Here is a 14,598-nt window from a genome sequence, read left to right as displayed (position 1 = left end):
GTAGCTCACAACTGATCTTGTTATTTGGGGTTTTTTGGACATTTTCTTTCTATTTCCTGTAAATTCTGGTTTGGCTTGTGCGACACTGCCCTCTAGTGGATATGGTGATGTTACATGCGAGAATGAACGCGTATTCCAATCCAGATCCAACACTGTTCTCTTTACCCCGATTCCACTTTTTCTCATTTTTCCATGACTAAGAGATCAGGACTTGTATGTATGTATTCCAACTGAATTCAGTTACACGTTCTGCATAGATACAGTCAGGACATGTGGGCGGAGCTAGAAACAGTGCCAATCACTGATTGGCTTGCTGCTATTTTAATCTAAACAAAGCAAAGTTTTTTTGCAATATTTTGATTGTTGCTCTTTGCATTTAATTTTATAAAATCGACATAAATAATGACCTCATATAGGGTGGATATTTAAATCAGGTTTGTTGACCCCACAGTGGAGCGTAGTGGCGCCCCCTCCAGGCCAAGCTCAGCAACTCCGCTTGACCTGATGACCCCGTGGCAGCTTGGGGACATGGTGGAGATCTGTCCGTCCACACACGACTCCTACTGTCTCCACAATGCTGTGTGCTTCTACTTTCCCAAGATGGAGACTTACGCCTGCAAGTAAGTGCCCCCCCCACACACACACCTACTCCACCATGAAAAATATCTGAGTGGATCAGACATCATTCTACACACACTTACACACCCCACAGGACCTCAAATAGCCTTTAATTGTTGATTTTTAAAGGCTTTGGCATGAAAAGGTGTGTAAAATAATGCACATTTGTTTGCACCCTGATGTTTCCATGTGAGCATCTGGTGTCAGTGTGAACCTGTTTCCAGAAATTATCATATGCAAATTAAATGATGGGCGGAGTTGAGAAACTGGTTCATGCAGATCAAGTCCATAAAATTTCACTATGTGGGATGTCTAGATTCACCCAGTGTTATATATCACTTACATGCAAATGCTGAAAACCGATAATATTCAAATTATTTTAATAGAACGAACAGTAGTGTGTGTGTGTGTGTGTGTGTGTGTGTGTGTGTGTGTGTGTGTGTGTGAGATATCAATAATGAGCAGCAGATGGCAATGTTGCTTTAAAAAATACTGCTGTTATGCTTGACTCTGTGTGTGTGTGTGTGTGTGTGTGTAGCTGTGCTCCAGGTTATATAGGGGAGCGATGTCAGTACAGTGATTTGGAATGGTGGGATCTGCAGCAGGTCGAACAGGAGAAGAGGAGAAACACCGCCATCGCTGTGGTTGTCACTTTACTCCTCCTGCTGCTGTCGATCACAGCCACCATCACCTACTGCTACAGGTACCACAGGTGCTGCTACAGGTACTGCTACTGTACATATACTGCTACAGGTCCCACGGGTACTGCTACAGGTACCACAGGTGCTGCTACAGGTACTGCTACTGTACATATACTGCTACAGGTCCCACGGGTACTGCTACAGGTACCGCTACAAGTCCCATATGTGCTACTACAGGTACTGCTAGAGATACCGCTACAAGTACTGCTACAGGTACCACAGGTACTGCTAGAGGTGCCAAAGGTGCTGCTACAGGTACTGCTAGAAGTACTGCTATAGATACCACAGGTACTGCAACAGATACTGCTACTGCTAGAGGCAGTGCTACAGGTACTGCTAGAGGTACTGTTATAGATACCACAGGTACTGCTACAGGAACTACTAGAAGTAATAATAATAAGTTCAATTTATATAGCGCCTTTCACAAAACCCAAGGTCGCTTTATAGTAATAAATAAATAAATAAAGTAAGTAAGTCCACCAAATAGAGGTCAGGATGTCATTCCAATGGTGTAGCAGCCACAGTCCCACCAAAAGGCACACGAAAACAAGTCCCACACTGCCAGCACAGCTGCCGCGCCGCCGCCAGCAACATCACTCAGAACACCACACCATGGATCCACAAAGTGAGCACAGAAGCACCGCCACGCGGAGCACCGATACGTCCCAAACTGCCTGCACAGCAGCTGCGACACCACTGAGCAACATCGCTCAGAACAGCACGCCAAGCATTAAAGCACAGAGCGCTGGACAACCCTGATGTTAAAATGAGCAACGAGCTCACTGCAGCCCATAGCGAGGAGCGCAGGCATCACCCACAGCGAACCAAGGCCTGGAGGGAACCGACGCCCAAAACTGGGTCCAGAGCTACACCACAACCAGCGGACAAAACACTCAAACAAAAACAAACATCAAACTACACAAACATACAAAACATTTTAAAAAATAAATAAAATAAAATAAAAAAGAGAGAGAAAATAAAATAAAAGAAGCGTCAGCCAGAATGCACACGACGTACTCTCAACCGGAAGCAGAAAAAAAAAGTGATAGGGATTGTAAGCTACAGGTACTGCTATAGATACCACAGATACTGCTACAGGAACTACTACAGGTACTGCTACAGGAACTACTACAGGTACTGCCACAGGTAATATTATAGATACCACAGATACTGCTGCAAGTACTGCTACAGGTACTGCTATAGATACCACAGATACTGCTACAGGTGCCATAGGTACTGTTAAGGTACTACAACAGGTACTACAAGTACCACAGGGTGGGAGATTCAGGGTCCTATTGCTCAAAAGCTTCTAGTCACTTGTACAGAGCATTAACCGAGTTTCAACTTGATAATGTCCTAAAAAATAATCGACTGAAAAGTAGCTTCTAATGTTCAAAAAGAGGAAAGAAAACAAAGGAAAAGAAAGAAAGAACCCCCAAGGTGATCATACTATAGAAACAATCACATATTAGCATGAGCGCATTAATATAAACCTGCGCTACACCCAGAGCTGCTGTTAGAGAGGATTAATCAACACCTTCTGACCAATCAGGGTCCAGAATTCAGCAGCACTGTGGTATAAATGTAGTTAAAAAGGAAGTAGATTGTTTTGTATGTATTTTAAAATAAATATTACTGTAAGAGTTCTCTTGGCGTGTGTTTATGCGTGTGTTTAGACTGAGCAGAACAGCGGCACGCTTTCAATTACACGCTTGGTTTAGTGTGCACTACAACAATTACGCTTCAGGATGGAGACAAAATGGAAGTCTAAAGCCGCATTTAAACGCAACACAGCTCACCATTTTTCTATCTCAAATTGCTTTTCGCACTTGGCTGCTTGTAGCATTTGTTGTTTTATATATGCCCATCTCTCTCTCTCACACACACACACACACACACACACACACACACACACACACACACACACACACACACACACACAGGTTAACTAATGCGTGACGTGTTCTGCATGGAGCTCTGCTTTATTCTAAAGCCCATTATCAGCCTCAGGTGAACAGATGAGTCACGCTTATCATCACGCAGTCTACACGAGAGTAATAAAGACACTTATTGTGTGTGTTTGTGTGTGTTTGGGGGAGGGGTCTAACTGAGTGCTGGTGTGTATAACAACATTTTCATACATGTAAGGGAAACAAACAAACAAACAAAGTTTCCTTCTGAAAATATTGAACAGATGTGTGTGTGTGTGTGTGTGTGTGTGTGTGTGTGTGTGTGTGTGTGTGTGTGTGTGAGGTGTGGGAGGTGTTCAGGAAGGCGAGCTGCAGTGGACGTGGTCAGTGAGACAAGTGTGTGTGAGGAGGAGAGCGTCACTGAAGCCCCGCCCATCAGCCCACAGGTAAACCTTTGTTCCAGAAACAGAATAATGAGGAATCTTCACAGCGTAAGGAACATTTTAATAACGTTCGTATCCAAAACAAGGATCAGTATCACTTTAAATTACAGTGTGATAATTACAGACTAAGTACTGTACCTGTGAAGTAACGCATAAAAAAACTCAGTAAAGAGTAAGTCAAGGGTATGATTATACAAGTGACTGGTTATTACTGGGTAATTTACAAACATTTCACAAATAAGAAGTACCGTACAACCCCGATTCCAAAAAAGTTGGGACAAAGTACAAACTGTAAATAAAAACGGAATGCAATAATTTACAAATCTCAAAAACTGATATTGTATTCACAATAGAACATAGACAACATATCAAATGTCGAAAGTGAGACATTTTGAAATTTCATGCCAAATATTGGCTCATTTGAAATTTCATGACAGCAACACATCTCAAAAAAGTTGGGACAGGGGCAATAAGAGGCTGGAAAAGTTAAAGGTACAAAAAAGGAACAGCTGGAGGACCAAATTGCAACTCATTAGGTCAATTGGCAATAGGTCATTAACATGACTGGGTATAAAAAGAGCATCTTGGAGTGGCAGCGGCTCTCGGAAGTAAAGATGGGAAGAGGATCACCAATCCCCCTAATTCTGCACCAACAAATAGTGGAGCAATATCAGAAAGGAGTTCGACAGTGTAAAATTGCAAAGAGTTTGAACATATCATCATCTACAGTGCATAATATCATCAAAAGATTCAGAGAATCTGGAAGAATCTCTGTGCGTAAGGGTCAAGGCCGGAAAACCATACTGGGTGCCCGTGATCTTCGGGCCCTTAGACGGCACTGCATCACATACAGGCATGCTTCTGTATTGGAAATCACAAAATGGGCTCAGGAATATTTCCAGAGAACATTATCTGTGAACACAATTCACCGTGCCATCCGCCGTTGCCAGCTAAAACTCTATAGTTCAAAGAAGAAGCCGTATCTAAACATGATCCAGAAGCGCAGACGTCTTCTCTGGGCCAAGGCTCATTTAAAATGGACTGTGGCAAAGTGGAAAACTGTTCTGTGGTCAGACGAATCAAAATTTGAAGTTCTTTATGGAAATCAGGGACGCCGTGTCATTCGGACTAAAGAGGAGAAGGACGACCCGAGTTGTTATCAGCGCTCAGTTCAGAAGCCTGCATCTCTGATGGTATGGGGTTGCATTAGTGCGTGTGGCATGGGCAGCTTACACATCTGGAAAGACACCATCAATGCTGAAAGGTATATCCAGGTTCTAGAGCAACATATGCTCCCATCCAGACGACGTCTCTTTCAGGGAAGACCTTGCATTTTCCAACATGACAATGCCAAACCACATACTGCATCAATTACAGCATCATGGCTGCGTAGAAGAAGGGTCCGGGTACTGAACTGGCCAGCCTGCAGTCCACATCTTTCACCCATAGAAAACATTTGGCGCATCATAAAACGGAAGATACGACAAAAAAGACCTAAGACAGTTGAACAACTAGAATCCTACATTAGACAAGAATGGGTTAACATTCCTATCCCTAAACTTGAGCAACTTGTCTCCTCAGTCCCCAGACGTTTACAGACTGTTATAAAGAGAAAAGGGGATGTCTCACAGTGGTAAACATGGCCTTGTCCCAACTTTTTTGAGATGTGTTGTTGTCATGAAATTTAAAATCACCTAATTTTTCTCTTTAAATGATACATTTTCTCAGTTTAAACATTTGATATGTCATCTATGTTCTATTCTGAATAAAATATGGAATTTTGAAACTTCCATATCATTGCATTCCGTTTTTATTTACAATTTGTACTTTGTCCCAACTTTTTTGGAATCGGGGTTGTATATAATTATGATTTATGAATTCATTATATGTCTAAATATTATTATAGGTTGCTTAAAATTACTTAAAGGTGCACTACATAGGATTAGAAAGAAGAAGAAACCTTTATTTGTCACATGCACACTTCAAGCACAGTGAGATTCATCCTCTGCATTTAACCCATCTGAAGCAGTGAACACACACACACACGCACGCACACACACACACAGAGCAGTGGGCAGCCACACCAGAGCGCCCGGGGAGCAGTCAGGGGGTCGGTGCCTCGCTCAAGGGCACCTCAGCCCAAGGCCGCCCCACGTCAACCTAACTGCATGTCTTTGGACTGTGGGGGAAACCGGAGCACCCGGAGGAAACCCACGCTGACAACATGCAAACTCCACACAGAAAGGCCCTCGCCGGCCGCTGGGCTCGAACCCGGAACCTTCTTGCTGTGAGGTGACAGCGCTAACCACTACACCACCGTAGGGGAATCTATGAGCGGAAATGGAATGGAGTACTTTATACAGTATTCAAAAGTTTTCATTAGTGTATAATTACCTGGAAATATGAATCACTGTGTTTTAGTAAGTTTAGAATGAGCCCTTTATACACACAGTACCAGTCAAAACATTGGACACGTCTTCTGAATCAGTGTTTATTCTTCATTTTTATGAATTAAAAGTCACTTCCTATCTTAAAGTAATGACGAATGTCGTTTCTCTTTACTTAGTTAAATGGTTCTTGATATAATATGTATGGATTACTACAGCTGTGGATGGATTAGGGGCTGTTACTTACAAAAGTCAGAGATTTTCGTAAGTATATTGATCTATCCGTTTGTCCATTTGTTTGTTTGTTTATTGGTGCGCTAGCGTCGTTGTTTCTTGACCAATCTTCACCAAAATGCACCAGATCACTCACTAGGGCCACACAAAGACATCATTAGTTTTTGGTGGGTCAAGGTCAAAGTTCAAGGTCACCAAGGTCAAATCTTGTAAAAACACCTAATCGTCCATAACTTCCAAACCAGCATTCATATCGAGATGCGATGGGTGGTGTTGGAAAGCATTTTTGAATCCCTTTCAAATTCACCATTGATGTTTTACCTGTGAGGTCATCTTGAGGTCGAAAAATGAGGTCAAATTTTGTGAGATTTTTGACAAATTTGACCTTGACCTCAAAAAGGTGTTTATCAATTTGATATCGATACTCTGACCATGAATTAGCATTCTGGGCCTAATTCTAAGGTCATATGCAAAATTTAGGGTCAAAAGGTTAAAGGTCAAGGTCACAATACCGGTTTTTAGTGCCAACATTTCAAGTGCCTATAACTCAGAAAGTTGAACTCAGAATTTGATGAAATGCTTTTTGTAGGTTCTCCATTAAAACCCCTTTTGATCAATAAAATAAAATCTTGAGCAAACTTGCTAATGACGTAACAAAAAATCACGTCATATTCCATCAAATTCCCATTATAATCATTCTGTCTGTCCGTTCGTCCATCTGTCCGTCACACTTTGAGGGGAACTACTTTGTGAACACCATAGCTACCAAAAGGAACAACGGTACAGCCTAGTGAGCGGTACCACTGGACTCGGGGAACACTGTAGTTGTGCACCCATATGAGACATTTGACCTTGACCCAATTATGACCTTGTTTGAAAGTCAGGAAAAATACTTACAATATCATGAAAATGGAGCTGGCAGGTACTACTTTGTGAACACCATAATTACCAGAAAAAACAGGGGTACAGCTTAGTGAATGGTACCAATGGACTCAGGGAACATTGTAGTGTGGGACATTTGACCTTGACCCAATTATGACCTTGTTTGAAGGTCATGAAAATCAACTTGATGGGTACTATTTTGTGAATACCATACTGTCAGAAGGAACGATGGTGAGTGATGGCAATGGACTCTGGAGACGTCGTAGTTGTGCTGCAGAGCAACCGTTTCCTGTTTTGGTTGCCGCGTGTAACCCGCCCATATCGTTGCCCTGCGCAATGTAGCTCCTTGTTTTTCTTTCTTTTTCTGTCGCCGTTAACATGATTGATCTGTAGAGGTCAATGAATGTAAAACTGCTGTTAACACAATCGCTCCTGAACCGCTGTTCCAATTAACTTCAAATTTTCAGGAAAGATTATTTCATGGAACCGTAAACGCCATATTGATTTTGGGTACTTATCAATCAGAACTGAACAATCTGTGATTTTCACAAGTATCGTGCTCTGCACGACTTTTCATTTTATTGTCTGTATGTTTATTATTTACTATTTACTGTTTGATCTCAAATACATTAAGGCAAGAAACTCGTCCACTAATGACCTTTTGATGAGACACACCTGTTAATTGAAAAGCGATCCAGGTGACTCCCTTATGAAGCTGGTTAAGAGAATGACAATAGTGTGCAAAGTGTCATCAAGGGAAACACTGGATACGCTGAAGAATCTAAAATTTCAAACATTTTATGTTTTTAAACACTTTTTTTTTAATGTACCACATAATTCGAGATATGTTCCAGATGTTATTTCATAGTTTTGATGTCTTTAGTATTGTTCTACAATGTAGAGAATCGTCAGAATACAGAAACACCTATGAATGAATAAAGTAGGGGTGTACAAACTTTTGACCTGTACTGTACATAGGGCACAGGTCCACTTCCACAGAGCCGCCATGTTGTGTTGCTACAGTAGCCCAGAAAGCATTTTAGATAAATCTCTAGAGAGCACCTTTTGTGCTTGGTGTTATTACGAGTGGCAGCATGAATCTGGAAGGAAGAAGAAGAAGAAGAAGAAGAAGGAAGGAAGACGAATCAGTGTTTGATGATGCTGATGAACACGTTTGAGAACCCAAATTTTATAAAATGGAGAACCATAATTATTTATCACACTGTAAACCCGAATAAGTTGAGTTTACTTAAAAAAATTGAGGAAAGTGGTTGCCTTAAAAAAAATAAGTAATTATTAATGATTGAATTGAGTACCTTAAACTTACCAGAAGATTGTAAGTTTAAGGTACGCAATTCAGTCATTAATAATTACTTATTTTTTTTAAGGCAACCACTTTCCTCAATTTTTTTAAGTAAACTCAACTTATTCGGGTTTACAGTGCACGTGAAAAAGCAAGGGAGCGTGAATGTAGGTGTTGGACGTATGTTATGGGCGCCTGATGGCCACTGTACGTTTTAATACATGCCTGGAAAAGGGAGGGGCTTTCAGATGTTTATAATGAACTGAATCTTACATACTGGACCTTTAAGGGTGTGATTATTGTAGAAGTGTTTATTACAGGGCAATTTACAAACATGTAATAAATGAAACAATACAATTTAAATTTTATATATATATATATATATATATATATATATATATATATATATAATGTATGTGTGTGTGTGTGTGTTCCTTATGCGTCAGTTCAGATATTTACCCTGTAATTACTGGCTGTAATTTAAAGTGATACTGAAAGATGCAGGCCCTCTGAGTCAAAACTGCTCTACTTATGAAAATGACACAATAACATGCCTCGCTAATAATTAAATACATAAACGATGCGTTTTGTGTCAGTAACGCGAGGAAGGTTAGTGCTGCCACAACACTGATGAACAGAGTAACATGCTGAGTCCACATTAACATTTCATCTTCACAAATCATTAAACATTTAATTATTAACATTTATTAGCAGTTTATTAGAATATACATACTGTATGTAGATATGAATTTTCAGAAAGAAATTCTGCACTTTCAAAGTGACAGGACAAAATAAAGACTGATTTTAAAAAGAATGATTTCAAAACCCTTAAAGATGCTCATTTAAAAAAAGTTATGGACAAAAAGAAAAGCAATGGACAGAAGAAAATCAGTTTATAAGGATGGGAAATAATGAATGAATAAATGATTGAATGACTGAATGAACAGAAAAAAGATTAGGATGTGAAAGAAATATTTAGAAAGTATTACATGATGCATTTTTTTTCATGAATAATAATAATAACTAAAACAAATAATGACTATTCAACAAATGTTTACACTACATTCAATCCCATACAGTATGTTCTGACCATTGCAGTTTGTGTGTGCATAATTATTGGCACCCTTTAAAACCTGTTTGGATAATATGAGTGAAATATATCCTTTAAAGTACATTTATTCCAACAATTTATTTTAAAATGTTGTATACCCAACCCACACATCACGTGTGTTTTCCCTCCTGTAATCCTTATGATTAAAATGTAACTGAAACGTGTTCATATGTTATGTTTTATTTTATTTATTTATATGTCAAGTTCATCTCACTGCGACCCTGTAGAACAGGATAAAGCGGCTAGAGATAATGAGATGAGATGAGAAGTTCATCTGAGTGTTTAGGAGCTCTTCAGTGGCCATCCACGACCTTCTGTTTCACTGCGGTGTAAATATGAGGTGACACACAGGTTTTAGATGGGTTTTTATTTTGTTGGAATAAATTTACTTTAATTAAAATATCAGATTTCTCTCCTGCAGGATCTCCAAACTAAATAATTTAAGCATAAATCATTACCTCTCTTATGCCTATTTACCAAGGGTGCCAATATTTATGGACCTGACAAACGGTAAATGCCTGGAAGATGGGAAAAGGCTTGTAATTACTCTGTGTGTGTGTGTGTGTGTGTGTGTGTGTGTGTGTGTGTGTGTGTGTGTGTGTAGGTCTATGTGCTGCTGGACCATGGAGTGTATAATGATGGAAAGCTGCTCCACGTGGTTGCTTCTCAGAATAGAAGAGTGTGTCCATGCTACTTCTCAGAAACAGGTAACACACACACACACATAGAGTTATCAATAAAGCAGAAGTGAATAAATAATGAAAACAAACGTGTGTGTGTGTTTTTTAGGTGAGAGTGTGGTCTCTGATGATGCTGCGACTCAGAAAATACTTGTGGATTTCGCAGGCAGTGACAAACCCGAGTCGTGTATGAAGTGCAACGTTAATCTGATCTCACTGGCTGATTCAAACACACCATCACTGATCTGACCATCTGCTGCCTGTGTGTGTGTGTGTGTGTGTGTGTGTGTGTCACTAAAGTCAAAACACATCAGTATTCAGACGTTGGACACAGCAACAAACTTACAGAAGTTATGTGAGAGTTACTCGCACGTGGGGGCGGAGTTTGTCTAAAAGAGAGGTGTGTCTCAATCCAGTGACACTAATAGTTTGATGTAACCGCAGTGTCAGGCTGAAATTTATGTTTTGGCTCTAAATACACTCAAAAACACAATACTAAATACAGAACTATGACACTATTAAATAAACAATATTTATTCTCTCCACATTCACTGGATATGAGCAACCCTGCACTCTGATTGGCTACTCTACTACTAGGATATCAGCTCATAAGTTGGTTTGCCAACCGCCAAAAAACCCTAAAGAAGAAGAAGAAGAGGAAAACTCCCAAAATACAAAAAAAAGCAGTAAAAGTATTTGATGGTAAGAACACATCTTTTTTTTATTTTTCAAAAATTATTATTATCATCACATTTTTCACAAATTGCTCCTGTCATTTCGCCGGTTTGTTTACATGCTCAGCAGAAATTATTTTGTTGGACATTTTGTATAAAGTTTTTATTCATCATATTTGTAAAAAATAAAAATAAAGATACTCTGTTTCTCAAAATCCAGTGAATGTGGATAGAATAAAACAGTTATTCCACTCAATCTCGGTGCTACGCGCCTCGTCACCTATCAGCTCAAGTACGACTCGATTTCATGGAATAACTGTTAAAGATCTTCCTTTAAAGCCCATGATAATGTTTTTATTCACACAGAGAACTTTGGAGGAGACGCAGCTTAATCCCAAGGAGTGAATTATTTCTGGCTAAAGTGATGAATGAAGTGAAAGTTTTGCTCAGATTGTCCTTCGTTTTCTTTACAGGACAGCGCATCGGATTAACACGAGCACTAAAAACATAAAACCTCCTCCATCTCAGACCCACATTATGATTTCTTGACCTCGATTTAATATCTCATGGCTTCATTACTTTGTGTTCGTTAGTAACTCTGTGAGCATGGTACAGTGACGGCATGCACTGGATCAGGTGCTATTCTTCAGCATGTGCAGCTGAATCACAAGCGTGGAAGCCATTTTGTTCGATTAAAATTACAACAAGGACGATTCATGCAGCAGTGTATCAGCATTTCGGTCAGATCTATTTCAATACTCAACATCTTCTACTTCATATATCATCATACAGAGTGAAATGTGGGCGGGGTCAGACGAGACACACACCACAGAGGTTTCAAGTTAAACCAGGTTTAATTATCTAAGAAGAGTTTATATGTGACACAATGCTAACGTTAATGCTAGCACCTTGCTTGTTTATTTCCTTCAGGCTTTTGTAAAATAAAAATAATAAAATAAATAAATCCAGGCTGTAAAATAGCTCCGCCCACAATCAAAACAGGAAACTCTCAACTCATATGTCGTTTTAATAGATGTAAGGAACGTGTCAGTGTTTTTAATGAACAATAAAATGTAATTAAAATGACGAACTTTTAACATGAACAAAATTATTAATTTTATAATCGTGAGAAAATTCATATCATGGATAATTTTCCCTCTCGTTTCAGCCGAACTGCAGATTTTCCTGTTCGCTAACTCACTAATATTTCTATGTTATTTTATCAGATATTTTGTAAGATGTTCTGTCTGTAGATAAGCATGAATGCAGTGCATAAGAAGAGAAAGAAGATGGATAGAGAGACCTGTGAAACAAATGTTAGCTTTGTAGCATTAGTGTAACGTCATAGCGTGCTTACTTAATTGGTGCTAATAATAGCACCGCTGTTAGCTATAACACGCTAGTAGCTAATAAACTAGCATGCTAGCATGACTGTAAAGCTAATTAATACTGTGGTGTATTTCTGATTTTTGTCTTTTGATTTGTTCATTATATAAATACACGACGGAAATAAACACATTTTGTGTAAATGCCCCAAATGTTCTTCATCATTTTCAGGAAAAAAAAACCAAACAAACATTGTTTTTAAAGTAAAATTTGCGTGTGTGTGTGTGTGTGTGTGCACGCTTGTTTGTTGAAGTTATTCTCACAATAACAGAACCAGTGTTGCCAGATTGGGTGGTTTTAAGTGCATTTTGGCGGGTTTTGAACATATTTTGGCTGGAAAATATCAGCAGCATCTGGCAACACTGAACAGAACAGTTCGAATTTCAACTTTAAGAGTTTTATTACAAGGCAGTTTTACAGAAATCTGTATTTAAACCCCAAAAGTAAAAAGAACATTAAGCTGCATGACAGGAACTGACCTCACAGAAACCTGTAAAAATGAGCAATCTAACTATTGCTATCTATATTAGCCACATTAGCCGTGATTTTTCTCCCCACAGAACCCAAACAAATTATACACTTTTTTATTATTGATTTTAGTTTCACATGATTCATAACCCAGTCAATTCAGTTCAGTCAATAACTCTAATAACGCAATAATAAACAGCTATAACAGCTCTAATGGAGGGTGAATGTCATTGCGGACCCTCTGGTTGTGCTCCACAGACCCCCACTTTGAGAAGCAGGGCTCTAGAGGCTTAATTTAAAATATAAATGTTGTTTTGGATTTCAGTATATTGGCGATGAGCCATACGGGCTCGTGGATTAGTGCGTCTCATTTATTTATGCGCAAGCGTGAGGGTGAGATGCGTTTCAGTCCCTCGGGGTGTGAAAGAGAAATCTCAGCAATACATCAGCGTTTTCATACACACACACACACACACACACAGACACACAGACACACACACACACACACACACACACACACAGGTACCATCACTGGTCCATATGTCTATTGATTTTCGGAGAAGCTCCACTTATCTCTATATTGGCCTCCATTACGGCGCGAGCGTGCGGGTTACACTGCTGATGATAAAGCTGAAATCGTGTCAATTCCTCTGATAAAAACTTCACTTTGAGGCCTAACGGAGTGAAGAGAGATTCTTTAACCCATAAAGCGTTTAGATTTCAACCCCCACAACCCATCAATTTATCTAAGGTCATAAGCAACAAACTGAAGCCACAGGCCATGACAGTGTTTTTACGGAGGAAATAACACGCCTGCGCTGACTCTATTATCTATTTTATAGATATTTTTTTATTTTAAAATAATAAAATTGCACTATTAAATCAAGAAGAGAGCAAACATGCAATGAATTTGCTCCCAAGCACACTATTAAAAATAAAAATAAAAAATAAAAGCATGAAAAGAAAACAAAAGAAAAAGAAACGAAACAGATCTCTGTCCATTTTTATTACTGATGAACATCTCTCTGTCTCTCTCTCTCAGTGTCTCTCCCTATCTTCTCTCTCTCTCTCTCTGTCTGTCTCTCTCTCAATCCCTCTCTCTTTCTGTCTCTCTCATCTGTCAGTCTGTCTCTCTTTTTTTCTCTCTCTGTCTGTCTCTCTCTCTTTTTCTCTCTCTCTGTCTGTCTGTCTCTATCTTCTCTCTCTGTCTCTCTCAATGCCCCTCTCTCTCTTTGTCTGTCTGTCTGTCTGTCTGTCTGTCTCTCTCTCTGTCTCTCTCTCTCTCTCTCTTTCTCCCCCCCAGCTGTAGGAAATTAAAATCTGACAGTCAGAGGATGAAGGCTGTAATCCACCTGAGACACAGACAGAGATACAGAGAGAGAGAGAGAGAGACAGAGGGAGAGAGAGAGCTTTCTTTTTTTCCTCTCATCTCATCTCTCATCAGATGGTGTGCGTCTCAGTCTCCCCGTCCAAAAGGTGCACAGATGATGGGACTAAATCAGGAATTAACGGCCCACTCAAAGGCTTTACAACTGATCCTGCAGGTCACTGTGGAGCCCCGTGACCTCTGACCTCTTCCCTTCACTTAGCAGGAGGGATAATGAACAAATCTGGACACGGAAGGTGCATTTTTTCCTGTTTTTTTCTTTTTCCCTTTTTAAGTACTGTTCAATAAAAAGGATTTATCACAAAGGAATATACAACTTTTTTTCATCATTTGATTTCCCAGCAAAGTGCCATCATGATAGAATCATAAGAATAAAAACCCACATGAGGTTATTCCAGGGTTTATTGATAAATC

The 14,598-nt window shown here is 39.5% G+C and overlaps 1 protein-coding gene across 1 annotated transcript in view; it reads left to right on the top strand.

Moving 5' to 3' along the window:
- egf (epidermal growth factor) overlaps positions 1–10,518 on the top strand; it is a 36,193-nt gene extending 25,675 nt beyond the window's left edge. The window contains exons 20-24 of the mRNA XM_060927130.1: positions 462–620; positions 1,157–1,321; positions 3,573–3,675; positions 10,194–10,296; positions 10,379–10,518. Of these exons, the coding sequence (XP_060783113.1) occupies positions 462–620; positions 1,157–1,321; positions 3,573–3,675; positions 10,194–10,296; positions 10,379–10,518 (670 nt within the window). The remainder of the gene's footprint in view (positions 1–461; positions 621–1,156; positions 1,322–3,572; positions 3,676–10,193; positions 10,297–10,378) is intronic.
- Positions 10,519–14,598: the final 4,080 nt, after the last annotated feature.

This window comes from Neoarius graeffei, chromosome 8 (assembly GCF_027579695.1).
Source record: "Neoarius graeffei isolate fNeoGra1 chromosome 8, fNeoGra1.pri, whole genome shotgun sequence".
NCBI lineage: Eukaryota > Metazoa > Chordata > Actinopteri > Siluriformes > Ariidae > Neoarius > Neoarius graeffei.
Note: the sequence above shows the minus strand (reverse complement) of the source record. Positions and strands in the feature narration are given on the sequence as shown.